Source organism: Sceloporus occidentalis, unplaced genomic scaffold, assembly GCF_023333645.1.
Source record: "Sceloporus occidentalis isolate IW3139 unplaced genomic scaffold, rSceOcc1.0.p SCAF_24, whole genome shotgun sequence".
Taxonomy (NCBI): Eukaryota; Metazoa; Chordata; class Lepidosauria; order Squamata; family Phrynosomatidae; genus Sceloporus; species Sceloporus occidentalis.
The window spans coordinates 10,158,379-10,185,565 of NW_028317004.1; the positions used below are offsets into that span (position 1 = coordinate 10,158,379).

Below are 27,187 nucleotides of genomic sequence, written 5' to 3' on the forward strand. Positions count from 1 at the left end.
GACGAGTGTGTGCTTTTATTAGCCAAATTAAATGACTGAACTACATGTTCTGTGGTGAATTTTGTTACAGTGGCAAATGTTGATCTGGCAAGCTTATCATAAGATTATGAACAGTTCAAACACAGTCCGGTTATGAAACGGCAATGCTTTTAAAAAATTAACAAGCTTTCTGTAGAGCTTAACCATGGAACCCAATACATTGGAATCGATTACGATAACACTAGTAGAATGAGAGTATTATGCAAACTTCACATAACACATAAAAAATTTATTCTTCATTCTTACAAGGGCAATCTGGTTTAGAGGTATAAAATCAGAACGGGAAAAGCTGCTTAAAATGTTTTACTTATCGCATCGCATTTTGAAATTCTCTGCATACGGCCACATGCTGGATCATTTTTGTAGCCCCTACAGTCACTTGTGTCTTCAACATGTACTTCTATAAAGGGGCTATTTTTGTAGTCCAAGTGTTTTTGCATTGTTTACCTCTACCACTATGTGTCCTGCATATCAATTACCTTTAATGTGAAATATGGTCCAGTATCCCATAAAAACATTTTGGGATAGCCATTGCAAAGATGGAGTGTAATGGGATATTTGTTAAAAATACCCCCTTTACAAACTCAATAAATTATGTTGGTGGGACATGAGTTTAAAATGTAAAAACAGGAATTGTTTTATAAAACACAATTCAAGTGCATTCAAGTCTTTTTTTAATGTAGACTTTTTTAACGCTAAAATATATGACAAGTATATTATTTATTTGCGATAAAAATATTTCTAGTTTGCAACATTAACAAGTTATAATATATTAAAATAAAAAGCTGTTTGACAAAATATTATGCATTGTTTGTGAACGGAACCACACATCTTCCAGCTACATACACTTCTTTGATATTACGGTCATCACCTGCAAACACAAAGAAACCGGAATTTTGGTCAGTGTACTTCACTAATAAAAAGATTATAATAATTACAAATGTGAACTTTTATCATAATGTATTGAGACAAGTTTCTGGCTCAATATTAATGTACATATCTGATGCTCTTGTGGAAAAGAAAAGAACATATTGGTTGTATGACATGTTACACAATTTATTCTGCAAACGTTTTTATGTATGATCGTATTCAAGTGTATCTATGGGTAAATCTTGGAGGATGGAAATGTGTGAGAGAGATGGTAAAGCAAGCTCTCTTTATTTCTAACGATGGGGGGGGGTAGAGTAACTGCTTAAGAAGTCATGGATTCAACCTGTCCAAAGAAAGCACCTGCATGCAGCCCCTACCCACAGAGAACTGCATGTAGAGGTGAACTGCATGATTGCTCTCATGTCTGTGGCAGCCTGGATGCAATCACTGGTAAACTGATTTGGTGATTGTGGGGTTAATTCTGCACAATATTCTGATATTCTGGAGTGATCGTTCATCAGAGGAGGGTTGGGCAGGTCCCCACATTTGTGTTGGGACAGAAGATACTCTGAACTCTATCCCTGAACCTGCCTGTGGCAGCTGGGACTGCCAATTGGGTTTACTGGGGCCAAGGGTGCATAATCACATCTCATGGCATGATCATGCAGCTTTTTTCAAGAAAAAACTGCTTTGGACAGGGAGGAAGCATCTACCCTCCTTGCAGAGGAGAATTTTCAGTGGCTAAAGGCTACTAGTCGGACTGGGGCGGGGCAAAAGTGGCGCTACATACAATGGTCGTAGCTGGCTGTGGAGGTCTACTTTGCCAGCTACATACAATGTGGGTTAAATGCATGTGGTGTCCCCATTGCAAAAGCATGATTCTGCAGAATCCCCATATGCATGTGCCCCTTTCTTCCACCCCCAACTATTATAACCCCATAATGAGATATGTTTAGCCAAACACATCTCACTCAGCATATAGACCTGATGACAGTCAGCTTCAGCACTGGCTCTTCAATATTACGGGTCTAATGAGATCCATCCACACACATGTGCAGAAAGTGCTCACATTCATTTTAATGGGAGCGTTTTCCTACTACTGACTGGGTGCTCAGCAAGACTCATCAGAGCATGGAGCAGGTAGGGAGCTGCAGCTTCTCCTTAAGGTAAATCTCTTGTTTAAGTTTTAATGAATGCATATTAACATACTCATAAAGTGCTTTTTATTGTTTTATTCGTTGTCGAGGCTGTCAGGGACAATAAACTGTAAATTGTCCCTTTAACTGCCTAGCTTTTTTAACTTCTGTGTTGTGTTATATGTAATATTATGTTGTGACCCACATTATATTTTTTCCAGTTGTCCGTCTTGACCACGAGTCAGATTGGCACTTTGTTGGTTGCACATGTGCAGTATCTATTTCACAGTGAAACATTGTTTGCAGTGGCCAGGCATTAGATGAGGCAAGGCATAATGTGATGCCAAAGCTTAAGACATCAGAAAGGAATGCAGGGGAATCTGCAATAGACTGGTTTTTTTTGTTTTATTTTACGTTAATTGTTTGTCTTAACTTCCAAAAAAGTTCTTTGTATCAGTGCTCCAGAGTCCCAAACTTAATTTGGCCTTGACAGCACAGCTAGACAAATCAAAGGCAGAACTGAGAGCCTGTTTGTAGCTGTGCGGGTCCAAGTTCAAGTCCTATGCCAGGCATGACGTTGATGGGATGTCTGCAGGCCTGTAACCCTGGCAGCTTTTGGAGGCTAATCTTGGGATTTTTTCCTCTCTAAATACATTTAGGAAAACATAGGAATTACATAGTTATTTAGCAGAGATGTAAAAAAACACATAAATCGATGAAGCTCAGCATTTCCAATACTTTTTATATATGGTTACTGGATTTGGAGTCAACTAGGAATGAACCCACAATCTGACTACATGACTGTACAGTTACCGTTGTTTTAAGGCAGATCTAAACAGGTTTGGAACTCACACATAACCTGTAAATCACTGACTTGGCTAATACATAAGCCACGTTCTTGAATATGGACAGTTGTCTTTATTATTTCTTTAGGCTTTTTCACGATCAATAGTGAAAGGTGTTTGAGAGTTACTGTGTATATGTCATGAGTATGAGCTGTAGTTTCATTGGGGTTATGCTCCAGAGAAACATCACACCTACATTCTTGTTCTGGAAATGTTTTAATGAAATGCTTCATGTTAAATGGGAGCCAACAATTCTAAATCTTAACTAGCAAACTCCTGTAATACATCTCTCATAGTGTAAGGGTTTTGGAAATTGGTCTACGTTTCATGAATGTGCTAACTATGTTCATAACTTATTGGTTCATAACTTGTTTTATAACGATTATGCAATAGCACTAAGTATATTTGGTATGGGTAAAGTGGCTAAATGAATTAAAAATGGAAAGTGAAATACCATGAGCAATTATCTTAATACTCTACTGTCTTGGATTAATCCTCGGAAGCTACCATATTCCAGATAACCAGTATTTTGCATCACAAACATAAAGACGATTATTTAACAATATGAGCTCAAAAGAAAATAGACTCTTTAATGGAAGCTGATACCTTTTTATTAGGCCGACATAGAGAAATATGTAAAGTGACATAAGCTTTCAGGACTAAAGAGTTCTCTTATTTAGATGGAAAGCTTTTGTAACATTACACCTTTTTGTTGGCCCCATAAAACATATCAACTTCAACTAAAGATTGCATCATATACATACTGGTTTTCCTGCTGTTTACTTTTTAAAAGGCACACTATAAATATTGAAAACTCTCTGTAAATACCTAACTGAGTATTAAACAACTGCTTCACAATAAAACAGATGCACTTTAGCCCACAAAATACACCTACCTAGATAAAGGAACCTCTGGGCTGCATCCTGAAATAAAAATTAAAAAAAAATAATATTTTAAATTGCATATATACAATAAAGTAAAAATGTAAATAATCGTAAATACTAATAAACCTCATGTCCATATATTTTGTCTATTGGTAATTCATTTCTCCCAAGTATTCCATTTTGTGGGCATCATCTTGTTTTTGTGGGAACATAGACCCGCAGAGTTTTGGAAATGATCAAGGTCAGTACTTTTGCTCCCATATGGCTACCTTGAGTGCAGCGATACAATGTCATATCCTGGTGTCCAGCTGCACAGGTACGATATGTGAAAGGTTCTGCCCGGCACCAACTTTAACTATAATAACTATAACTATAATTAGAAATCAAATAGACTAATGTATCATGATGCACGTGTGATTTCAAGTAATTACTGTACCTCTATTGAGATATCGGAGAAGAGTTCAAAAGCACTGTCTTCAGCAGCCATGTTGATGAGCAGTGCATCAAATTCTTTGTTCACTTCGAAATTTCCTGTGATGTGATCAATGTTCAGAGCTGTGTAAAAAGAGTAAGTAACCAGCACTTGCTTATTTTTCATCTTTAGCTAGAAACATCTATTCAATTGTGTGAGCAGTAGTGGCTAAGTGAAATGCATTATGGGACCAGAGAAGTTCACAGTTACAAATGCAGTTGTGTTTTGTTGTTACTAAGCCTAAATAACCACATAGCCCTCAGGAGTACATTACAGCAAGTTGAAAAGGATATCCTTATATATATATATATTTTATTATTAGTAGTATTTATTGTTTTATATAGCGCCATCAAATTCCGTAGAGCTGTACAATTTTAATATTTGTCTTTTAATATGTTTTATGTACTTTAAGACCAGTGGCCACTAAATAATGTATGTGCAGTCGCATGTTATGTTTTAATACTCTTGCTGCCTGTGTTCATGCTTATTCAATTGGCAGCCGCATACTGCAGGACCTGATCTGCCACTGGAGCTGCAGTAAAAGTAAGTATTAGGCTAGGTTTCCACTTGTTTTTTTTGTGCTAAAAACGCCCATAATAACGCCAATTCAGGCCAGATGTTAGCTGTTCTTCAATAGGAAATCGCACAATGCCATATCCACTTGGCATTTTTCTGTTTGGCGTTTTTCAGTCCTCTTTGGCGTTTTTCTGTTTTTTTGGGCTCTGTGGCAGTTTTTCAAAATCGCAGCATGTTGACACTCTGGCGTTTTTTGCAACGAAATCTTGGCGTTTTTCTCCTATAGAAGTCTATGGGAGAGAAAAAACGCCATGAAAAAGCCATGTGGGTTTTGCCTTGGCGTTTTTTATGGCGTTTTTTTCCACAGTTACAATGCAGAGGATGGACCCAGTATCTGTGTGTCCTATGAGAAATAGGCTGGAAACAAACAGTTTCACACAAAACAAAGTTCATATTGAATTTTACACCATTTGGAACAAACATGCCATTGCAAACAAACATACCCGACTGGATCCTGCGTCCAAAAGCAACAGCAAACAATTTGCACCATCATTTGGGGCCAATCTTCCTAGAGGAGCAGACATTCGGAATCATCCAGGGGGCGCTGCCGTGGGGTCCGCTGCCGCCCCCTCTGGACCTAGATTAAAACTACCCCCCCTCTCCCTACTTCTCCTTATCCTAACTTACCTTGAGGAGTCCTGCCGGCATCTCATGTTGAGCGCCGGAATAGTCCGGCGCTCAACATGAGATGCCGGCACCGCGACGGAGTCACGGAGAGAAAGGGGCGTCGAGCGGTTGCTGAGAACTTCACGAGCTCAGAGCTTCAGGGAGCTCGGCGCCCCTGCCCGGGTCATAAATGAAAACATTGGGGGGTTTTTTGTTGTTTTTTTAACTTTATTTAAAATCCTCCATGTTAAATAAAGTTAAAAAAAACTTTAACATGGAGGATTTTAAATAAAGTTAAAAAAACAACAAAAAAACCCCCAATGTTTTCATTTATGACCCGGGCAGGGGCGCCGAGCGGTTGCGCCCCTTTCTCTCCGTGACTCCGTCGCGGTGCCGGCATCTCATGTTGAGCGCCGGACTATTCTGGCACTCAACATGAGATGCCGGCAGGACTCCTCAAGGTAAGTTAGGATAAGGAGAAGTAGGGAGAGGGGGGGTAGTTTGAAGGGGCAGAGGGGGGGGTAGTTTGAAGGGGCAGAGGGGGGGTAGTTTGAAGGGGCAGAGGGGGGGGTAGTTTGAAGGGGCAGAGGGGGGGTAGTTTGAAGGGGCAGAGGGGGGGTAGTTTGAAGGGGCAGAGGGGGGTGTAGTTTGAAGGGGCGGGGGGGGGGGTAGTTTGAAGGGGCAGAGGGGGAGTAGTTTGAAGGGGCAGAGGGGGGCTAGTTTGAAGGGGCAGGGGGGCTAGTTTGAAGGGGCAGGGGGGCTAGTTTGAAGGGGCAGGGGGGGCTAGTTTGAAGGGGCAGAGGGGGGGTAGTTTGAAGGGGCAGAGGGGGGGTAGTGGGGGGGGCGCCAGAGGAGTAGTTCGCACAGGGCGCCAGAACACCTAAGGCCGGCTCTGCCTAGCCTTAGCCGGTTATTTGCCGGTGTGCCATGTGGCCATTACCTGCCTGATTACTGTATGGCTATATAAATGCAGTCATCTTATATCTGTCCTACTTAGTAAATCCAATGCAAAAAGCTGAGGATCAGGGTCAACAACCATGTCAGGCAAATTCATTTTGTCAAGCAAAACACAACTTCCGTTTTGGTTGGCAAAATACAAATGGTTGCTCACCTATCTTGTGTAGGTTTGCTCTTTACTCCTATTGTATGTGTAAATATATGTGTTTCATAATGAAAAACACTACACTCAAACAAAGGAAAAGGTATAAAAACCTTGACATCCCCCAAGCGTGGCAAGTCGGAAGGCTTCCTGGTTGCTTAGAGCTTGGTAGTCAGTGCCATTTTCCATTTTTTTTATTGGACCTGGTTTTATTCCATTCTGTACAGTTTCTCTTTTATAGTCAATGTACATTTTCTTATTTTCTTTTTGTTTTTCCATAAAGATAACCTTCGATGTTTCTATTGCTTTTCGGATAGCGTCAAGCATAGAAACTGAGTAGCCTCCCGCTGCATCTGGAGCAAAAAAAAAACAACAAAAAACATAATTATTACACTACTTACATTAAGAACGTCTCTTTTTTTTGTTCTTTACTTTAAAAAATATTCTACAGATAATTACTTAGTACAAGCAGATACTTTTTGATTACGTAAACTGGTGAGTGAAAACTTTCTAGACTTAATCCTCCCTTTTAATATTTTTCATAGTTTTGGCTGGTAACATTCACTAGAATTTTTCACTTTCCAAATAGAAGGACTAAAACACATGTTCTTTCCAAATCAAGTATTAGGAGGATCAGACAGAAAAAAATATTAAGGAAAACAAATAACATTCCTAGTCTAAATAATAATAATAATTTTTAGTAATCAAGGAAACCTGTTTAGTATTTAATCTAGAACCCAAAACCACCTGTTAAAGAGCAAGCTGTAATGACATATGTATTATTATATAATAAGTAGTGCACATTTGTAAATATCTTGTAAATTGTTTGCTTGCTTGTGATGAATCATCGTTGATGCATAAAAAGCATTTCTGTGAGGAAACACCGTAGATCTTAATCTTCATGGCAGATAATTTGCTTTGGAAATAATTTAAAGTGACTTTGTCACTAAAAATAAACTTACTATTAATGATTCTCTTTGTGACCTATAATATACCGAGTAAATCCCTACAGGACCAATGACATACGTCAAATGTAAAAAAACCAGTCCCACATTGCCATAGGATCATTAATGTATCTGACCAATCCATGACCAGAGCTGTTCGCCTACAGCAGATCCACTGCACATGTGATCACTGTAAGCACTGTCTCTGTTCTCTGTCTCCCTCCTCTCACTGTGATCATGAGTTGGAGAGAGACAGAAAACAGCAAGAAACTGTGATTCTGCGGGCCCCAAGACCCAGGTTTTAAAATATGTACAGTGAAGGAAAAAATATTTGATCCCCTGCTGATTTTGTATGTTTGCCCACTGACAAAGACATGATCAGTCTATAATTTTAATCACAGGTTTATTTGAACAGTGAGAGACAGAATAACACATTTCAAATAAGTTATGAATTGATTTACACTTTACTCTGTGAAATAAATGTTTGACCCCTTTGCAAAACATGACTTAGTGCTTGGTAACAAAACCATGGTTGGCAATCACAGAGGTCAGACATTTCTTTTAGTTGACCACTAGGTTTGCACACATCTCAGGAGGGATTTTGTTCCACTCCTCTTTGCAGATCCTCTCCAAATCATTAAGGTGTCAAGGCTGATTCTATGGGATTAAGGTCTGGAAACTGGCTAGGCCACTCCAGGACCTTAATGTGCTTCTTCTTGAGCCACTCCTTTGTTGACTTGGCCATGTGTTTTGAATCATTGTAATGCTGGAATACCCATCCATGACCAATTTGCAATGCCCTGGCTGAGGGAAGGAGGTTCTCAATGAGATTTGACGGTACATGGCCCCATCCATCGTCCCTTTGATGTGGTGAAGTTGCCCTTTCTCCTTAGCAGAAAAACACCCCCAAAGCATAATGTTTCCACCTCCATGTTTGACTGGGGATGGTGTTCTTGGGGTCATAGGCATCATTCCTCCTCCTCCAAACACAGCAAGTTGAGTTGATGCCAAATACCTCGATTTTGGTCTCATCTGACCACTACACTTTCACCCAGTTCTCCTCTGAGTCATTCAGATGTTCATTGGCAAACTAAAGATGGGCCGGTACGTGTGTTTTCTTGAGCAGGGGGACCTGTTATACTAATTCTGGATAATTTATATTCCTGCAAAACCGATTTTTTTTTTTTTTTTTTAAATGTTTTCATAAAAATAATGTCTTACAAATATAAATCTAGTTTATTATATATTATAATTAGTGTATTCATTTGAGAAATTGCTCTGGTCCTATAAGCGTAAAAATGCCCTGGTCCTTATGGGTTTAAAAATATGGCTGTGATATATTTCAAGGATAAAAACAATTTGAAGGGCAAGTCCTACTGTATATATTAATAAAAAAATATAACAAAGGTTTCTGTTTCAAAAATGTTTCCACTAAAATTAAATTCTCTATAGTCTTTATACCTATGTATTTTAGCACTGTAACTGTATTCCAATTTAGTAAGTTCATATCTTGCTGCCTTTTGGTAAATGATATAATGTTTTAGACTGAATCTGCAGTGAAGAACTTTATGTTTTCTCACAAAGTAATCAGGTGTCAGGGGTTCACACCCATATATTGCATGAGTATCGGCAATTGTGATTTCTGTGTCCGCATACTTAGCTTAACAAGGACAATCGAAATACTCCTCACAAACTATTTCCAAGAAAATATTTAGACGGCCAAGCCTCTTGTAAAACTCAAAACAACAATAGCTTAGGGCTTTATGTAAAATTCACAGCATAAGAGACTAATTAAGTAGAGATACACTGGAATCAACATACATTTTCAGTTCTGCACAGTAATAAAACAGATAATAATTTCCTATCTCCCAGTGTAATATTGCTGGGGTTATCCTCTTTGTTGTCCTTGTTAACACTTGTCAGGCCCCCAGACCAGAACTCCTCCGTCCATGCCCTCGGGATCCCCCACGCGCATTAGGCCTACAACGAGATGCCGAACTAGGATGCATCCCTGGGCTCACCCAGTTCTCACATATCAAGTGCAGTACTCGGGAAACCACAGCGGGGGGCATGCCAAACCTCCAGAATCATCATAGGGGGACTTTGACCTTTGGCTCATTTACTGGATTTCCCTCACTAACTGTTGCCGGCCCTGAACTCTGATTGCTACCCCACTTCTGCACGAACACTGCTGGCCCAGACCTTCCTCTTGTTTACCATGCTGCTTGTACTCAGCCTGCCTCGACCCCCTGGACTGTCTCGACCATTCTAATTGCCTTACCTTTGCCTGTATTTTTGACTTTGCTACCTGAACGCTCCTGCTGCCTTAACGCTCCCGACCAGGACTCTGACAACACTGTTAATGGTTTATTTTGTTGGGTACATGTTATTTATTTTTTTGTCTCCTGTTTACTCACCTGTCCCAAGCCCCAACTTCACCTGATGTTTCAATACATTTTGTACATCCAAATGACCACTGTACAACCTAAATAAGTAAAAAACAATAAGGCTTTTATTCTTTATGTTCAAGTATCTATGGGGTATAATTTATAAACCTTGGTCAGTGAGTGGTTGGAAACTAAAAATAGAAAAATATAAAATAGTTATCTGAAGGATCATACTATCCAAAATTCTCTATTTATACCCAATGCAAGCCTCTACACACGAAAAGCATATTTCAAAATATTAAAGTAGTAGTACTAAGGTGACCACATCGGCCATATTTTCCAGGACAAATAAAATTTTTACATATTGCTGACCAGCCCAGTTAAAATGCTGCCCTGCAGTATGAGGGATGTATAAACTTATGGAAGGGAACCAATTAGTGAGCTATACATCCCCCATACTGCAGGGCAGCATTTTATCGGGGTTGGTCAGCAATATGTAAAAATTGTATTCGGGCGAAAATGAAAACGAACATGAAGGGTGCATTTTTGTTGTTCAGCCCGAATACCGAACATACAAACATGGCGCCGGTAAAACGTAGACGAAGACACACAACACGAAGTATCTACTAATCTCCCTGGTTCCCTCCCCATCTAGCCTACCTTATTTATGCAGCATCGCAGTGGTTGATGACTCTATTGGTCGCCTGCGGGGGCCTCCTCTGGCATCAACCAATTGGTTAATGCCAGAGGAGGCAGCTGCAGGCGACCAATAGGCTCACTCGCACGGCACTTTAACGCATGGTCTCCATGCTCCAACAGTTAAAAGTCCATATGAACGACCAATAAAGTTGCTTGTACGGACCTTTAACTGTTGTAGCAGGGAGACCAGTGGTCTCTGCCGGCCAAGTTGCTGCATCAGGATTTTAAAAGTCTGTACGAGTGACTCTATTGGTTGCCAGCAGGGGGCTCGTCTGCCATCAACCAATGAAGTACATGTGTACTTCATTGGTTGATGGCAGAGGAGGCCCCTGCAGGCAACCAATAGAGTTGCTCGTACGGACATTTAAAATCCTGATGCTGCGTAGTCCGTATTGCGTTAACCCCGTATTAACCCCTTCTACAAAAAACGAAGAAAAAAACGAACACGAAAAATGTACACGAATATTCTCCCGAAGCGAACACAGGAACACACGAAGAGTTGGCCAGCTCTCAAGTCTATTTTTAACACATAAATAGCAAAATGTCACATTTATTCTCAAAAAATAACTTACGAAATGTTTGAATTAGGGCAATGTGATATAGCAGCCCCTTTGCTTCTAAAAATATTAAGTTCTTCATCTGTCAGGTAGCAACCATGAGCCATCACTGTCTACAAATAAAAGTAAAAAAAAGGCCTGCCATTTACTTATTGATTCTGCATGGCAGCATTAGCATATCATCAAGGTCATGTAAAACTCACCATATGTAATATATATACTTTGGAAGTTTACTATTGCATATGCATACGGCACAGTCACACAATGAAGGCATCTGTTGAGAAGAACTACTAGTTTTTTGGTCTGGTAATTTTAGAAAAATGCCTATTGCTTTATTAACCCAAACAAAAATTGAGTCTTAACGACAAAGCTGATACTTCAAAGATTTTGAAGGTTCTTCAGATGGAATCCATAGTGGACCCTGGCCTATTTACTACCTCCATCATTTCCCTTTTATCTCAACCACATCACCTCAGAATTCTATGGTTTTTCCTGCCAAAATAATCTATATTTCTAAATTTATACAAGGTACCAATCAGAAACCATAGAAAAAATGCATTTGCCAAAATACCCCACCTTGTTTGTTAGAAGTTTATTTTTATTGTACACTTCAGTATAGCTATCATAGGTTGGGAATATCCGCAGCACTTCATCGATTTCCGCAGTAGACTCACTGATATGGCTCTTGAAAGAAAATGAAAATGTTTTTAGGATAAATGAAGAATCACTAGCATTGTTAAATCATGGCAGGAAACAAAATGCCATTAAGACTTCATTGATCTACAAGAAAAGATTTTCTCAGACTTACCTGAATGTGCAGCTGGTGCTTGTCAGCAAGGAGGCCAAGTTCATTCAGTAACCGTTCACTACAGGATATTGCAAATCGAGGGGTGATAACAGGCTTTACTCTGTCATACTAAACAAAACAAACATCATCCATGAATTTGTTTTCCTGTCTCATAAAACAAGGTAATTTAACCCTTTACTATTATTTTACTTCATAGTTCCATGTTCCATTTCATAATATCAAACTGTTTTTGGATGCTTGCCCTTATAGTTAGCATTATAGCAGTTGTAGTTGTAGGGATCCCAGTAGACCTGTTAAGGTTACCACATTAGCCATTTTCCCCCCAAAAAATAACTGATATTTCATGTTACTGATGACCAGCACAGCCATAGGGCTGCCATGCAATATACATAACTGAATAACTGATTCCTTTCTGTCAGTTTGTATATCCCACCTACTTCAGGGCACCACTAAGGGTGAAGACAGAAGACAAGCAGAATACCTTTAAGCACACATTACAACATTAAACACGTCAATGTATACCTCTGGGAAACAAATATAAAAGAAACAAAGTAAAACCAATGTGGCTTACCGGTAACATGAGACAGGTAATAAACAAGAAGATGGCATTTAAACATTATAAAAGTGAAGCATCAACAGCATCATTTATAAAGTACAAAGATGCCAACAAAGCCTGCAAAAAGCCTAGTCAAATGAATGCTAAGGAGAGTAAAACAAATCCCAAAAGTATGTAAATGGAAAAAAGTAAAGACAGAAAATGTTGCTCCTTTGTTATCCGAAATCGGAATTTTGGTAAGTGAGAACTTAGAGAAAGCAAATATTAGAATTTTTTTTTTCTGAAGTTTGACGCAAAATTAGGAGGGGTAATACAGTCTAACCTTTATGTTGCTTCTCTGCAGGATGATTTACATAGAATGGGGGACTGGGAAGGCAAGTGGCAGATAAGGTTCAATACAGACAACTATTAAGTTATACATTATGGGAAAAATAACAATGCAATGAAATTCGGGGCACCTGACAAAAAATGGCAGACCAAGTTCTAATTTGGCGCGGCTATTATTTCTGCAAGTGAATATCCTTCATGGTTAAAGATCAATAAACAAATCCTTATTGGCTCCTGTACCATCCGATTTTAAATGCTAAATATACATTAGCCTAAGGGATTAAATAATCTTGGAAAGGCACAGCATACAAAATAAAACATCAACATGCTGTAGTTGTATACTCACTTTCTTCTTTTCCATGATGTCAACAAACCTAAAAATGAAATATAGCATAATAAATGTGTAATTGATTTTTTAAATATTTACACGGGGAAAAACAACCTTAGAATTCTTTTTTGCCACATTTGGTGAATTTGGTGACGTTACAAATATTTAAAAAGCTGTAACATGAAAAATCAATCTGGAATCCGGTTGCATGCTAGGATATTACGGATTTATGTAGTGTACCTTTTGCAAGAGTCCTGTTTGCCCCTTTGCCCAACTCCTGCTATAAGTAATTCCAAAACAACTTTATTTTAATGAAAAATCTGAGACTATGAACTAAAAAGAAGTCTATGGTGCAATATGTTATAATCCATCTGTTTGATGATGCAACTAAATAATCTGCGGAAATTGTAATTAAATGATTCAACTAAAGAACAGTCTGTATAGCAGACTAAAAATAATGACATTTTTATTACCGTTCTGTCTCCTCAATAGACTCTTCACAACTTTCTAAATACTTAGGGTAAGTTTTATTGCTATCCATGCAAACCTTTCCGATAAACGCTCTTTGACCATAATGATCTGCAACAGAAAAAAAGAAACATCATCCAACAACATTTTTCACTTAAATAATGCTTTTCGAAAGATTTTTTTTTTTTTTTTAAATGGATGAAAAGAGGTGAAATAAACTAATGGCATTGGTATGCAATAACTTTTTCATATTAGGTATGGAGGAATTTACAAACAAAAGTAACTAGCGGGTAAATAAAGATTTTTCAGGCTGTCACATGAACTAGCAATGACTGCTAGTAAACTATGGGAACTTAGTAAACCTGAAAAGAAAAACAGATACTATTGTCGACCATGACAAATACAGTCGCTTCAGATCATGGTGTTTTGCAGGAAATATATAAATAAGCACACTATTTCTAATGCGAAACATGAGCTCCTGGTGTACTATTATTTCCTTTTTTAACAGATACATGAACAGACCTAATGAGTGTAAAATAAGATTTTGTTAAAGGGTTTGCAATTAAATGTATGGTTCTATTATAACGCTAGAAACATGTGAAATCCTGTCACTATCCGGGAAGATATGTTTAAAGAGCATAACGGGGAACTCTCATCGATTGCACTTAGGTATTAGAGTCTGATTAGAGTCACTGATGTTTGGGTGTAAAATCTTGGAGAGCATGCCATAAAATGCTTTTTTTTATAAAATCTTCCTTTATCTGCAGACCTGGAGACTGCCATCATTGTCAATCATGTGATATTTTGGGTAACTTTAACCGTTCAAACAGCTCACTAAGTTGATTATTTATGGAAATGCTAATGAAGTCCTACTTTTTTCCAAAGACTTTCATTAGTCAGAGTGTCTTTCTTGATGATTCGGACTGAGTCATTCTATTGCTTACCACAAGCCACTATGATAAAGTAACACAGCTAGAACACAAACAAATGACTAACAAGCAGCTGTCTAAAAACATCATATTATGTAAGAAAGGAAAAAAAACAACCCATAATAATACTTTTGAAAATCTAGTTTGAAGTTTTTAACAGAAGCAAATGTTTCTTATTAGGTAATATTAAAGCCCCTATCAGAGACCTACAGCCATAGTAAGTGGTAGAATCAGCATGATAGGGTCCTCTTGACCAAGAAGCCTTAGACCAGAGCCGGCCTTAGGTGTTCTGGCGCCCTGTGCGGACTACTCCTCTGGCGCCCCCCCATCCCAAAAAAAGAAAGGAATAAAAACTTGTAACAAAACTTGTAACAAAACCCCAATCACTATATACTACGCCAAACATTGATGTGGTGTAGGCCTACCACTTCATTGTCTGGCTTAGTAGTAGGGATGCACCGAAACGAATTCTGGACTGAAACCGAAAGTGCAGCATTTACCTGGCCAAAACCGAATATGACCCCCCCAACACCATAAAAAATCTAACACTTTTATTTAAAGTAAGTAACACACCAAAATAGGACAAAACAATTAAATAATTATATATATATATATATATATATATATATATATATAAAGTCCAAAAATAGTTACCGGCACTCCAGGGACTTTCCAAATAACCACACAAACAACTTCGGTTTTCAAGTCTATATATATCATATATATATATATGATTAACAGCAATCACATTCCTATCATGCCCAGGCATACCGATTCCAGGATTTACTCGCAGACTTGGCATGATAGGAGTATGATTGCCCTATCTACCCCTTCTCACTCTCTTCTGCCGTATCTACCCCATCTCACTCCCTTCTCCCTATCTACCCCCTTTCCCCTGTCTCACTCCCTTCTCCCTATATACGCCCTCCTAACTATCTACCCTTTCCCTCTTTGAATTTCACTTACCTTTCAGGAGTCCTGCGGTGGGGGTGCAAGGCCTCTGCCTCCCAGCTCTGCCACTGTATGGAACAGTATAGAATGATGGGAGTTATGATGTACTTTTTAGAGCATAATTAGATCATGAAAAAGACATTGGAAATGGTACAGCATAACACCCATCACTCTCACACACTTACCAATCCACACATATACTAATCCACACATATACTAATCCACACGCATACCAATCCACACGCATACCAATCCACACGCATACCAATCCACACGTATACCAATCCATACATATATACCAATCCACACATATATACCAATCCACACACATACCAATCCACACACATACCAATCCACACACACACCAATCCACACATATATACCAATCCATACATATATACCAATCCACACACATACCAATCCACACACACACCAATCCACACATATATACCAATCCATACATATATACCAATCCACACATATATACCAATCCACACATATATACCAATCCACACGTATACCAATAAACACGTATACCAATAAACACGTATACCAATAAACACGTATACCAATCCACACGTATACCAATCCACACATATATACCAATCCACACACATACCAATCCACACACACACCAATCCACACATATATACCAATCCATACATATATACCAATCCACACACATACCAATCCACACACACACCAATCCACACATATATACCAATCCATACATATATACCAATCCACACATATATACCAATCCACACGTATACCAATAAACACGTATACCAATAAACACGTATACCAATCCACACGTATACCAATCCACACATATATACCAATCCACACGTATATACACTAATCCACACACATACCAATCCACTCTCACTGAATGCTTTCCTACCTTTCCTCTTTTCTCCTTACAGCTCCTTTTCCTCCTCTTCATTCTTCTTCTTCAGTTCTTCTGTCTTCTTCCGGGTCAGAGGACACGGACAGCGGTGGGCGCGGCTTCAGTGTTGTGCGCCGGTATTTGACAACATACCCCGGCGCACAGCAGCTGTTGCCGCGCGGATCACAAGGGAGCGGTATCGGAGGTCTTTAACAGGCCTCCGGCTCCCTTGAGTGATGTTAAGCCGGGTTCAAGGGAGCTCCCTTGCGAGTCTGCTCCTCCAGCGGCGGACATTACTGTCCGTCTCTGGAGGGGTGCCGGGTGCCCCTCTGATGAGCGGCACCGGGTGCCGCTCGCGCACCCTCCCGCTAGGTACGCTGCTGGCGGCAGCGGTACGCTACGGTGGCGGCGGCGCCCCCTGCAGTGTGGCGCCCTGTGCACAGGTCGCACACCCCAAAGGCCGGCCCTGCCTTAGACCCTTGTAAATCATCGAGCTTAGATCCAACCAGCACTACAGGAGCCTAAGTTATAAGCTCTGGGTGGAAATGGGAAATATAGCTACTGTATTCATAGTACAGCTAGTGTGCTCATTTTAGCGCACCTGTGTTTCTGTATATTTTATCTCCTGTTATATAAGGATAATATACCATTCTTACTTGCAATGTCGGCCAGTACAATAGAAGCATCTGTGTGAATTGTTGCAAAATAGCAAGCTGTTGTTGTTCCATTTTTCAATGTTCTCCGCTAAAAGAAAACCAAGCAAATATTGTCAAAAGGTGACCATTTATGCAATCATTGCATAATGATTGCACAAAGATGCAATGATACATAACTAAATCATATATTTCATAAAGAATAAAAACCTTATGTAGTAATAATTACTAAGTGGCAGATATGACAACTCATCTGCAAACATGGGGTCTATTGTGAACGACCTGGGAGAGAAATATCCTTGACAAATTAGATTATATTTACACATCTGGATAATTAGCATTCATTATACTCACAAATTCCCCATATTGTGTCATACACCACCAATTCAGTTCACTTTTCTACCAAAGTGTTCAACAGACATAACAAGAGTACTGCAACTACTCATTTCAATATTATCATTATAACTATCCTGTTCTGTGAAGTAAAGTATTTAATGCATTAACAATAAATTAAGAAAGTTTACCACAACAGCTCTGTATACATTCTCTGCAACCTCCAAATCTGCATAGGTTTCTTCAGTGGGGAAAGTAGTATGTTCCAGCCACTCTAATAAAGGTTTATCCATTGCCGATCCTATAAATGAATACTGGGGTGCATGTATGTGCGTGTCAACCATTCCAGGCATGAAGAATTCACTGAAAAAAAGTCAAAAATCAGTGACATACTAAATCTAAAAAAAAAATATCAAGGAGGAGGAGAATGATTAGCATGTAATGCTGTAGCCTACCCTACAGGATTTTATAGGGGTTCCTGTGACTTACCCAAGTCTTAGAGAAAACAGGAGAAGGGGTTTAGGTCTTCTTTTCCAGGACAAGCACAATGCGACTGGGAGCATTTATGGCCTGCTGGGTGCTGAGGATATCATGCATGCAAGGTTGCCCATACATAACTTTTATGTAAATGTCAGTGAATGAGATGAGAATGTACTGTATGTTAGCACGATAAGGATGCGGTCACCTCCTGGCTTCAGCCTTGTTGCTGATTTGGATTAATACCTGTCTGATTCAGCAATCTAAACTTTTGGCTTGTTTTCTCATTTGCACCTGTCTCTTGGACTACACGCTGGTGACTTTTCCACTATTGATCATCGGATCATCCTGCTTTATTTAAAACCCTAACACCTACAGGCTTACCTCTTGCTCAGTTCTTTAACATCACTTTCATCAAAGCCCCACTTCTGGGCCAGTCTTGTTTGTTCTCGAGCATCTTCTAAAAACACGATCTAAAAACAAATCCTGCATTAGTGCACTAGATATAACTAGAGTGATATTATACAACGCACGCAAACACCTAGCATCTGTGAGAAACATTACACTTCAGATGAGTTTTAGGATATGACTAAGATCCAACTGATTAAAATTAATACATTTCAGTTTCAAAGTAACCTTTAAACACATCATTTTTTTTCTTATATACAGCATTTATATATATATACCTATATATATATACTGTATATATATATATATATACTACCCCAATTCACTGCTGCTTCTGTGTATGCTCTTTAATTATGTCTTCATATTTTCATACTATTACATCATATAAAAAGCCTAAGTATGAGCCAGAGAAAAAAGTATCAAGATTACTGGAGAATGCTTTTCTAGTTTAGATTTTCCACTATTTTTATTACAAGATGCAATGATCTACACGCAGGATCCATTCTAACGTCCTAACGATTTATACATTAAAGGCCATAGTTTATTGAAAGTAATTCACTTATGTTTATCTATTGCTTAATGCTGACTTCATCGCTGTTGGTAGTTTTCAAAAGAAATGTTATATTTTAATATCTTATGAATAGATAAAATCTATTAATGCTATTATTATTTGCAAGGTTTTTTTTTATTACAGCGTGGGCATAGGCAATGGTTGCCCCCTTCCGAGCACTAGAGCTCCAAAGTCACAGCTATGATAGCAAAAAAGCTAGGGCATCAAAAAGGCTGGATTTTTTTTATAACTAAGCTACATCTTGATTACTGTGGCAAAAAGAAAATAGCAAGTTTAGCCGTTTGGCACACATGTCACTGACCTGCTCATCCTGACAGATTTTAGGCTCATGACTCCATTATGAATCACCCCCTGCCATGGTTCATGAGACACATCATATGCTTTATGTGTTTGCACATAAAAAAAGTAGTTTGGACAGAAAAAAATACAGGAACTACAAAAATGCATAATTCCTACGGTATATTTAAAAAATTGCAACATTGGCTACATAGGCAATCCTCAAACTTTCCCTTTCCTCATGATTTCATTGTCATGGACAGTGTGGGTTTAGGCAGCATCACAAATTTTTATTCATTTAAATAATCCGCTTTGTATTCATTCATGTAGTTTGGGGTAGCCGTATTAGTCCAGAAATGCTTTTGACTTGATAAAGGGAGGACTCCCGAAAGCTCGTCTATTATTTTAAATACTGTTAGTCCAATAAAAAAGGTATTACAAGATTCTGCAACATTCTGTTTTTTTGCATTCTTATTCATTCATATATATATATATATATATATATATATATATATATATATATATATATATATATATATAAAAGTGTAATGGTTTAAAATTCAGAGAATATTTTATTGACCAGTACCCTTGACAATGCGAAAATAATTTTTGTTTGCAGACAAAACTTTATCTGATTTCACTTTCTGAATTGGTAATGGGTTTCTTTTCCATTCTGCCAAAAACAATGTGTGTGTTATTCCTTCGCCTGTAACATGTTGTAATCATATAAATAAATATTTAATAAATGGCACAGATTCGAAGAACCATTCGGCCCATCTAGTCTACCCATTTTAAATATTATTAAAATGGATACCCCAACTGAAACTTATTTGTGTTTACTAACGTTAAAAGACAACTTTCCACCTATTGGCTTTATCTGCCTTTATACACAAATTTGTTCAGATGTATATGTAAACAGAAAAATTGCAGATAGATATCTCATTTTAATGTATGTATAAGGTATACTTTTATGTATGTAAGAAGCGTTAACTTCCATATTCACAGTAACAGGTCTCTGTCCTAATATTACAGGGACATCACAGACCAACTGCAATATTTGGGGGGGAAGGTTGTGTATCAGGTAGCTTAGCTAAACCCATGAGTACTATCAGCTTGTACTTTGTGTGTCAAACCTGGGGTCGTTGACTGTTCTCATTATGACACAATGGTGTTTTAACAACAGCGGTTGGAAAAATATTTGTCCCCCTTCAACATTTACATATGTTTGATGTTGTTTTGCTTGTTATTGGCTGTAAGTTATTGCTTGTAAACCATGCCTTCTGTGTGTCTTTGAAGCATTAAGTGTGAAATGATCAGTGTTACCAGTTGTGATCTATGTGAGTCACATGCATAAGCTAATCATACTGTATTAGACACCATTTTACTTAAGAGACTCACGGCATGTTTTTTAATTGTTTCTTAGGCAATTAATTATTTTTTTTAATTAACATTTTCCCAAAAGTATAGTTGTTTCATATTTTGAGTAAACACTTATTTCTGTTTTTGTTTAAGTTTAATGCTCCTGCTTAAAGGGATATAAAGTATCCTGTAAGAGCTGATATTTTAGTGTATATATAGTGTTAGTGTATGTTGTTGGATAGTGTATCCATGCATTTAAGAGTGTTGCTTTAGCGTGTGTGCATATGGTGTTGTGTGTATTACTGTATTGCATTAGCATAGAGTGTATGTATTGGTGTATGGAATCAGCATGCCTGTGCATAAGTGTATGGTGTTAGCATATGTGTCTGTTATTATAAGATGTTATAAAGCGTTTAAATGTATAGTGTTAGCATGAGTGTATGTGTGTATTTGGTGTGAGTTAGGGCGTCAGCCTATGTTGTTGAGCTTCAGGGGTGAAAGTCTGTTTTATTAAATAAAAATGTATTTTGTTTTAAAACAGTAGTACTTGGGTACAGATGGGTAATGGTGGGAGGGGGCCTCGCTATTCTATTCTTTGCCCAGGGCCCACCAAAGCCTTGAATGAGCCCTGTAGACACCAAGTTAAAATGGAAACCTGATATAGGCATAACATATTTATCAAACTTCATATAATGATATATACAGATAATCTTCTGGTAAACTACCACATTGGTCATATAAGAAATTCACAAATTTTCCTTTGGTACAGCATTTGGGATTTCATTATGCATTATGTGTTACATGCATTGTAACTGTTGTGGCTGATAGAACATCATGCTAATCAGTATGCACTCTCTCCATTGACCTCACTGTCATGCTTGAAAGACAGACCCACTCTAAAAAAAGAAAATGTGTACATAACATTACAACATTTATCATTCATTAACATTCACAATGTTCTGCCTTTGATCAAACAAGATCATGAGGTCATACTATACTTGGTTGTTTGCAAAGTGAAAGTGGGCCCTAAAGGGCTAAAATATTTTCCCACTACCTAGATAAAATCAATAGGATTAATTTAGTTACGCAGTTTATACTCAGTATAACTTTATTTCCTTTGATTTTTATGGCAACAACAAATTCACCAGTGCCATTCAATCAATATCATATATACTGTGAAATCTTGGGTTTTTGAGTATAATGCACTTATGAGTAAGCGCTAGGTTTAGTGCTCAACATGTTAAGCAATTAGTCCATCTGGATTCTTTTCATATCACTCACATTTGGAGTGTGGGACCACTTTACACACGTTACCCCTGTTTCAGGAGTTCTGAAAAGGGGATTCATATTATACCTCAGTAAAATCATTTCCCGTCTTGACTACTGCAACACTCTTCTGGTTGGCATTCCAGTCTGTCCTAAATGCTGCTGCTAGGCTTATCTTCCTTGCACGCCGCTCCTCTTCTGCTTCCCCACTCTATGAAATCCTCCACTGGTTCCCTATTACCTTTAGAATTCAATTTAAAATCCTGGTACTAACACATAAGGCCCTTCATAATACTGCTCCTCCATACATTTCTGACCTCATAAGCAAATACTCTCCTACTCGATCCCTACGTTCTTCCCATGGGCTAAGGCTCTCCTCCTCACTTATCACCTCTTCCTTTTCCCGTCTGCAAGATTTCACTCGGGCTGCCCCATATCTCTGGAATCTACTTCCACCGAACCTTCAGCATTCACCCTCCCTCCCGGCATTCAATAAACATCTCAAAGCTCAGAGAAGCCGCACCATCTTAGCTGCTAGAACCTCCTTGTCATTGATACAATCCCACACTACCTCTCACCCTTTCTCTATGCCTCATGTTTGTCACCCCATTCCCTCAAGATTGTAAGCTTGCAAGCAGGGCTCTCTCCACCTAATGTATTGGTTTGTCCTAGTCTGTCAATTCTAGTCTTGTCATACCCCTTTGTTAGAATATTCTTTGTCTTGAATATCTAAACTTCTCCAGTGATCAAACAGCAATCAAGACCACAGCTTCTATGTCTTATTAATCAGGTTTATTCGATAACAAATTATCAATTCATACAATACCAATGCTGGAACAAATGTTGATAAAAGGTACTGTAGGCTAAGTATCTTGGTGAGATGAAGATGAGAGCGTGGAAAGAGACCTTGTCCTTGTAGTCATGCCAATTTATACCCCTTTACATTTGGTTAGGGTATACGTAAAGGAATCCTATTGGAACAGTCATATGATACACCGGCATTCCACAGAAGACCCTCTAAACTACGTCACTTAATTGATACCATATGTTCCTAGCATATGTTCAAGTTGCATTCAGGCCTAAAATGTGCAGAACAAAATAAAAGTATAAAAATGATTTCTTACACCCTTGAATATATGTATTGTATTAAGTGCTGCGTAAACTGTTGGCGCTATATAAATAAAAGATAATAATAATAATAATAAAAAAAACTTACCTGTAAACCTCAAGGCACTCGCTGCCTGCATCACACTCAGGCGTTCACACTCAGTGTTTGACTGCCTCAAAGACCTCTCCATCTCTGTCCTAGCACAATGACTGAGCCTGAGAATCAGACTAGGTGAGAGGACTACAAGGGAGCAGGAAAACAGACCCTTCACCGTCCACTGGACTACAATTCGTGAGCCTCCTGCTGAGCCTAAAATGTTAAGTAATCTGGGAAGGGGTCCTAAATGTAGATATGTGTGTGTGAGGCATGGAGAAAGTTAGTATATATGAGTGTATACATGTATACGTGTCAGTATATGTGAGTGTGAGTATATGTAAATGTATGCATGTGAGTGTGAGTATATGTAAATGTGTGCATGTGTGAGATGGTAGAAATAGCAAGTGAAGCTTGAGTTATGGGTATATATTTTATCCAAGTACTTACTTTTTTCCCACAAAATTGTGTGAAAATTTCTACAGTAAGCAAACAGATAGAAGCTGTAGAGGGGCCTTGCATTCCTTCTAAACACCGCTATCATAATTTGTAAAAAAAAAAAAATAACAGCTTTGCAGCATGCAGTGCCCAGTTTTAAATGGCTATTCTAGCAATTTTTGTGCTGTAACAATCTTTGTCATAGGAAATCACAAAACTGAAACATAAACCTACTAAAATATTTCCCTACCACATTCACAGATTCCCCTCCCTAACCCAGTGTTGGGATCTAAAAAGCAGTGAGTCACCTAAAAAATACATTTAGCTACCTTCTTAACAATATTTGTGATCCTTCCTTGCATTGCGTAAATTAAATTGTTGATAAATAAAAACTTTAGAATTCTGACCTTCTGTCAAGGTCGTTACTAAAGCAAATGCTAAAAACTGCTATAATTTTTGCATTCAAGCTTTCTGGCTTTCTTCTCTATTTAACATCTAACATCAAAATATAATGACTCAATGTCACGATTGTTTGTCTCCAAAGGAACATTACGATTATTGTATTAAATCAAAAAAATATGTGATTACTAATTTACCATGTATTTACGTAATACGTGCAAGTTTCTATCTAGATCAACATGGTCTGAATAAAATTACAACTTTGAAACACCAACAATAGCCTTCCTATGGACATACATTAACATGTATGATGGTCGCCCAGTCATCACCAGTCTGGCCCTAATTATGAGAACGTGTTATTACAAAGTGGGGTGGATATTATAAGTTATTCTCGTTCAAAGCGGTACAAGCAGTGCAATCACCGCAGCAACCAATGTAATATCGCTGCTAAAAGTTCCATGCTCGCATTGTTCAATAGTTGCTGTTTTGTGGGTCAGTAAATGGGGATACACTAATTTATGGTAGGATAGCTTACAGCTGAGTAGCAAACAGCAAGGGGAAGACATGGCGTTCATGGGAATTATCTACAAAACCTTATTCTTTGAAAAGCAGTGCTATCACCATAACAACCAATAAAAATGTTTCAAAGAGAAGACTTTCACTAGATGCCATGGTGACAACACCGCTTTTAAATCTTTGCACCAGAATCACGTTATGCATAATATCAATTTTACTATCTATATAATACATTTGGTAAAGATGATACCTTTATTGGTATGCACTTTTGATTGCAAACTTTTAAGACTATTTAGGGCTATAACATATAACTTTGTAATAGTGAGCAAGTGTGCATCATCTAATTTTACAATTTGTTAAACCTCAATTATAAATTATAGTATATCCGTAAGTCTTTTGAGCGGCATCCCAGATAAATTAGTATTATAGGAAAATGAGTCACTTATTACAAGATAAGTCTGACATATAATTACAGCCTATCCTTGATTCTTGAGTGTTAAACTTATACACTAATACCCCTCAGTGTCTGTATAAAGTGAATGACAAGATAAAAGCTAATGACCACAAAACAAAAAAAAAAATAATAAAAAAACTACAACATACACATGAATCGTATATACTTATTATAATGATAAATGAACCTACCGCCATATCAGGTAAAGCAGAAATGATACATAGAATGCATTTAGTATGACACAGTATAAGTATCAATCTACATACAAAGCAAATCATATCTCCCAGTAGACTTCATTACCCCTTACACCTGCAAGGTAGAACTTACTCTGCCCATCTTGCCAATGCCTATGATGTGTTCTTTAAGGACCTCCATGGGACAGCTTGGGGTTGAATGTACAAAAGTGCCTTTAAAAACATGTTGCAGTGGATCCATGGCTGAGCAGCAGGTGCCTTAGTGGAGGATGGAGAGAATTACTCTGCAGCACACACAGTGACTCTAATGCCTCCTAATAACCTTAGCAGCACTCCAAGCAGAGGAGGCTGAGCTCCCTTGGAGCCAATGACACATCCCCCGGCTCCATCTACTGTAAGGATCTTTATTCTTCTGCCTTCTGAGGACCTGACTCAGCATAAATGGCTGCTTAGCCAGCAAGGGGTTAATGTGTAAATCACAATACTGATATATCACCTAGAGAAGAATCATGGCTTAACCTCTCGTGTGCCAGGAGATCTGAGCCAGCTAAACTTGAAATATTAGACTACGTGAAAAAATGTTAGCAGCACTAAAATATGTCATAAACTATGATGAGTATGATGTATACTGTATGCTATCTGGCCTTAAAGACACATAACATTATTGTTTTTATGCTTTACCAGTACGTCGCAACAGCTACCTATTATCTACTTAATAATTATATTTCATGCATTTAAGTTGCAATACTTGGGTTATATACATGCACCTTTATCAAGATAAATGAGGACAGAAACTAAAGAAAATTTTATGTGACATTAAAATCTTTTTCTGCTAGTGCCTCCTTCACTATCATTTCTCGATAACTAGACAGGTAATCCATTTAATTTTGACAAATGTGAGTAAAAATTTGGTTTTTGACAATTCTTTTTGTCCTCTTACAATTTGGCAGATTTTTTTTCCAAAACCAGATGCTTTTATACTGAACCTTAATAATCAATGGCTTTGCACATAGGAATAAAATATTATGCCATATCTCTATACGTATGAAAGGCATGTCACCGTGCGAATTGTCGGTCACACTGGGGAGGGATTAATGAAAAGATCTAACCATAGTGCATTTACAATAAAGAAAAAGAAGCGGATTATAAACACTATACTGTCTGGCAGCAGAAAAGGAATGCAATTTACCAGCATTACTACCAGAACCTAGTAAGGTGTCACGAGATATCAATTAATGTCATGTGACCCCATGCAAGAGCAACAAGGTGCAGAGGTATCGTGTGTAAAAATATACATGCTATCTGGTAACTATACAATAAATGAAATGGTTATCAATGCAATCTGTTCTCTAGTTTCTATAACAGCATACTGGAATACAGTCATATATTGTCTGCACTGTTTCCACTCAATTCTATGCATTTAATGGACATTCCTGACATCATATGCACTTTAATGCATATAATAACTGCGAGGTCCTTCTACATTTTTGCGTTGCCCCTTTTGCAAATACGCGGGGGGGGGATTCTGCAGAATTCTCCTTACGCACTTGCCGCCCCCTCCAGCTAAATGTCATGCAGGAGTATTTAGCCAAACACATCTCCCTGCACATGATATACCGTACTTACGTCCAATCAGCTTCAGCACTAGCTCAGCGAACACTGCTGGAAGGTGTGCATGTGTGGAAAGCATTCCTATTGCTTTCAGTAGGAGAACTTTCCTGCCACCGATTGTCTGCTTCAAAGTTTATATGGCCAGGTTACAAATTGGATCTATAATCAGCACATGGAGCAGTGACACACGGCATAGCTGCCCTCGTTTATGTAGCAATGGGGCTGCCACCTCCTAGAATTGCGACCCAAGAATAGGCGATTAGTAGCACGGTTCTCACTGAAATACTGCTCAGATTGCACAAAGCCTGTTTGCTTTACTGATCTGACATGATCTTGTGAATTAGGATCAGGAGCCATGTGTGATGGAACCCTTCATCACTGGGGCCACTTGAGAGACATGAGAGCTAGCCTCCTTCCTATGGGCCTATGGCTTTGTAGAGACTTGTGTGGTTTGTCGTCCTAGCGGGAGAAGTCATCTCTTGGCGGATAGGGACAACCTGAGGTCCCTGGTCAGTCCGTCACACCATGTTATTTATATACTTGGATGTAGTACCCCAATTGCATAGCACTAAATATTTTGATGCTATGTATAGCAATAAATAATAGTATATTTGTACAAATTATACATAAGTCCAGCAGGATCTAGTAGAGTGTACGGTAT

The 27,187-nt window shown here is 38.3% G+C and overlaps 1 protein-coding gene across 1 annotated transcript; it reads right to left on the minus strand.

Moving 5' to 3' along the window:
- Positions 1 to 839: 839 nt before the first annotated feature.
- LOC149300600 (guanine deaminase-like) lies at positions 840 to 25,156 on the minus strand. The gene is made up of 15 exons (XM_089485104.1): positions 25,049 to 25,156; positions 18,218 to 18,306; positions 17,548 to 17,719; positions 17,027 to 17,114; positions 13,607 to 13,712; positions 13,152 to 13,179; positions 11,923 to 12,030; positions 11,691 to 11,798; positions 11,130 to 11,227; positions 9,889 to 9,956; positions 6,789 to 6,880; positions 6,641 to 6,704; positions 4,211 to 4,329; positions 3,786 to 3,813; positions 840 to 910 (listed from the first exon to the last, which is right to left on the minus strand). Exons 1-15 carry the CDS (start codon positions 25,154 to 25,156, stop codon positions 840 to 842), a joined length of 1,347 nt encoding a protein of 448 aa, XP_089341230.1.
- Between the last annotated feature and the right edge of the window lie 2,031 nt (positions 25,157 to 27,187).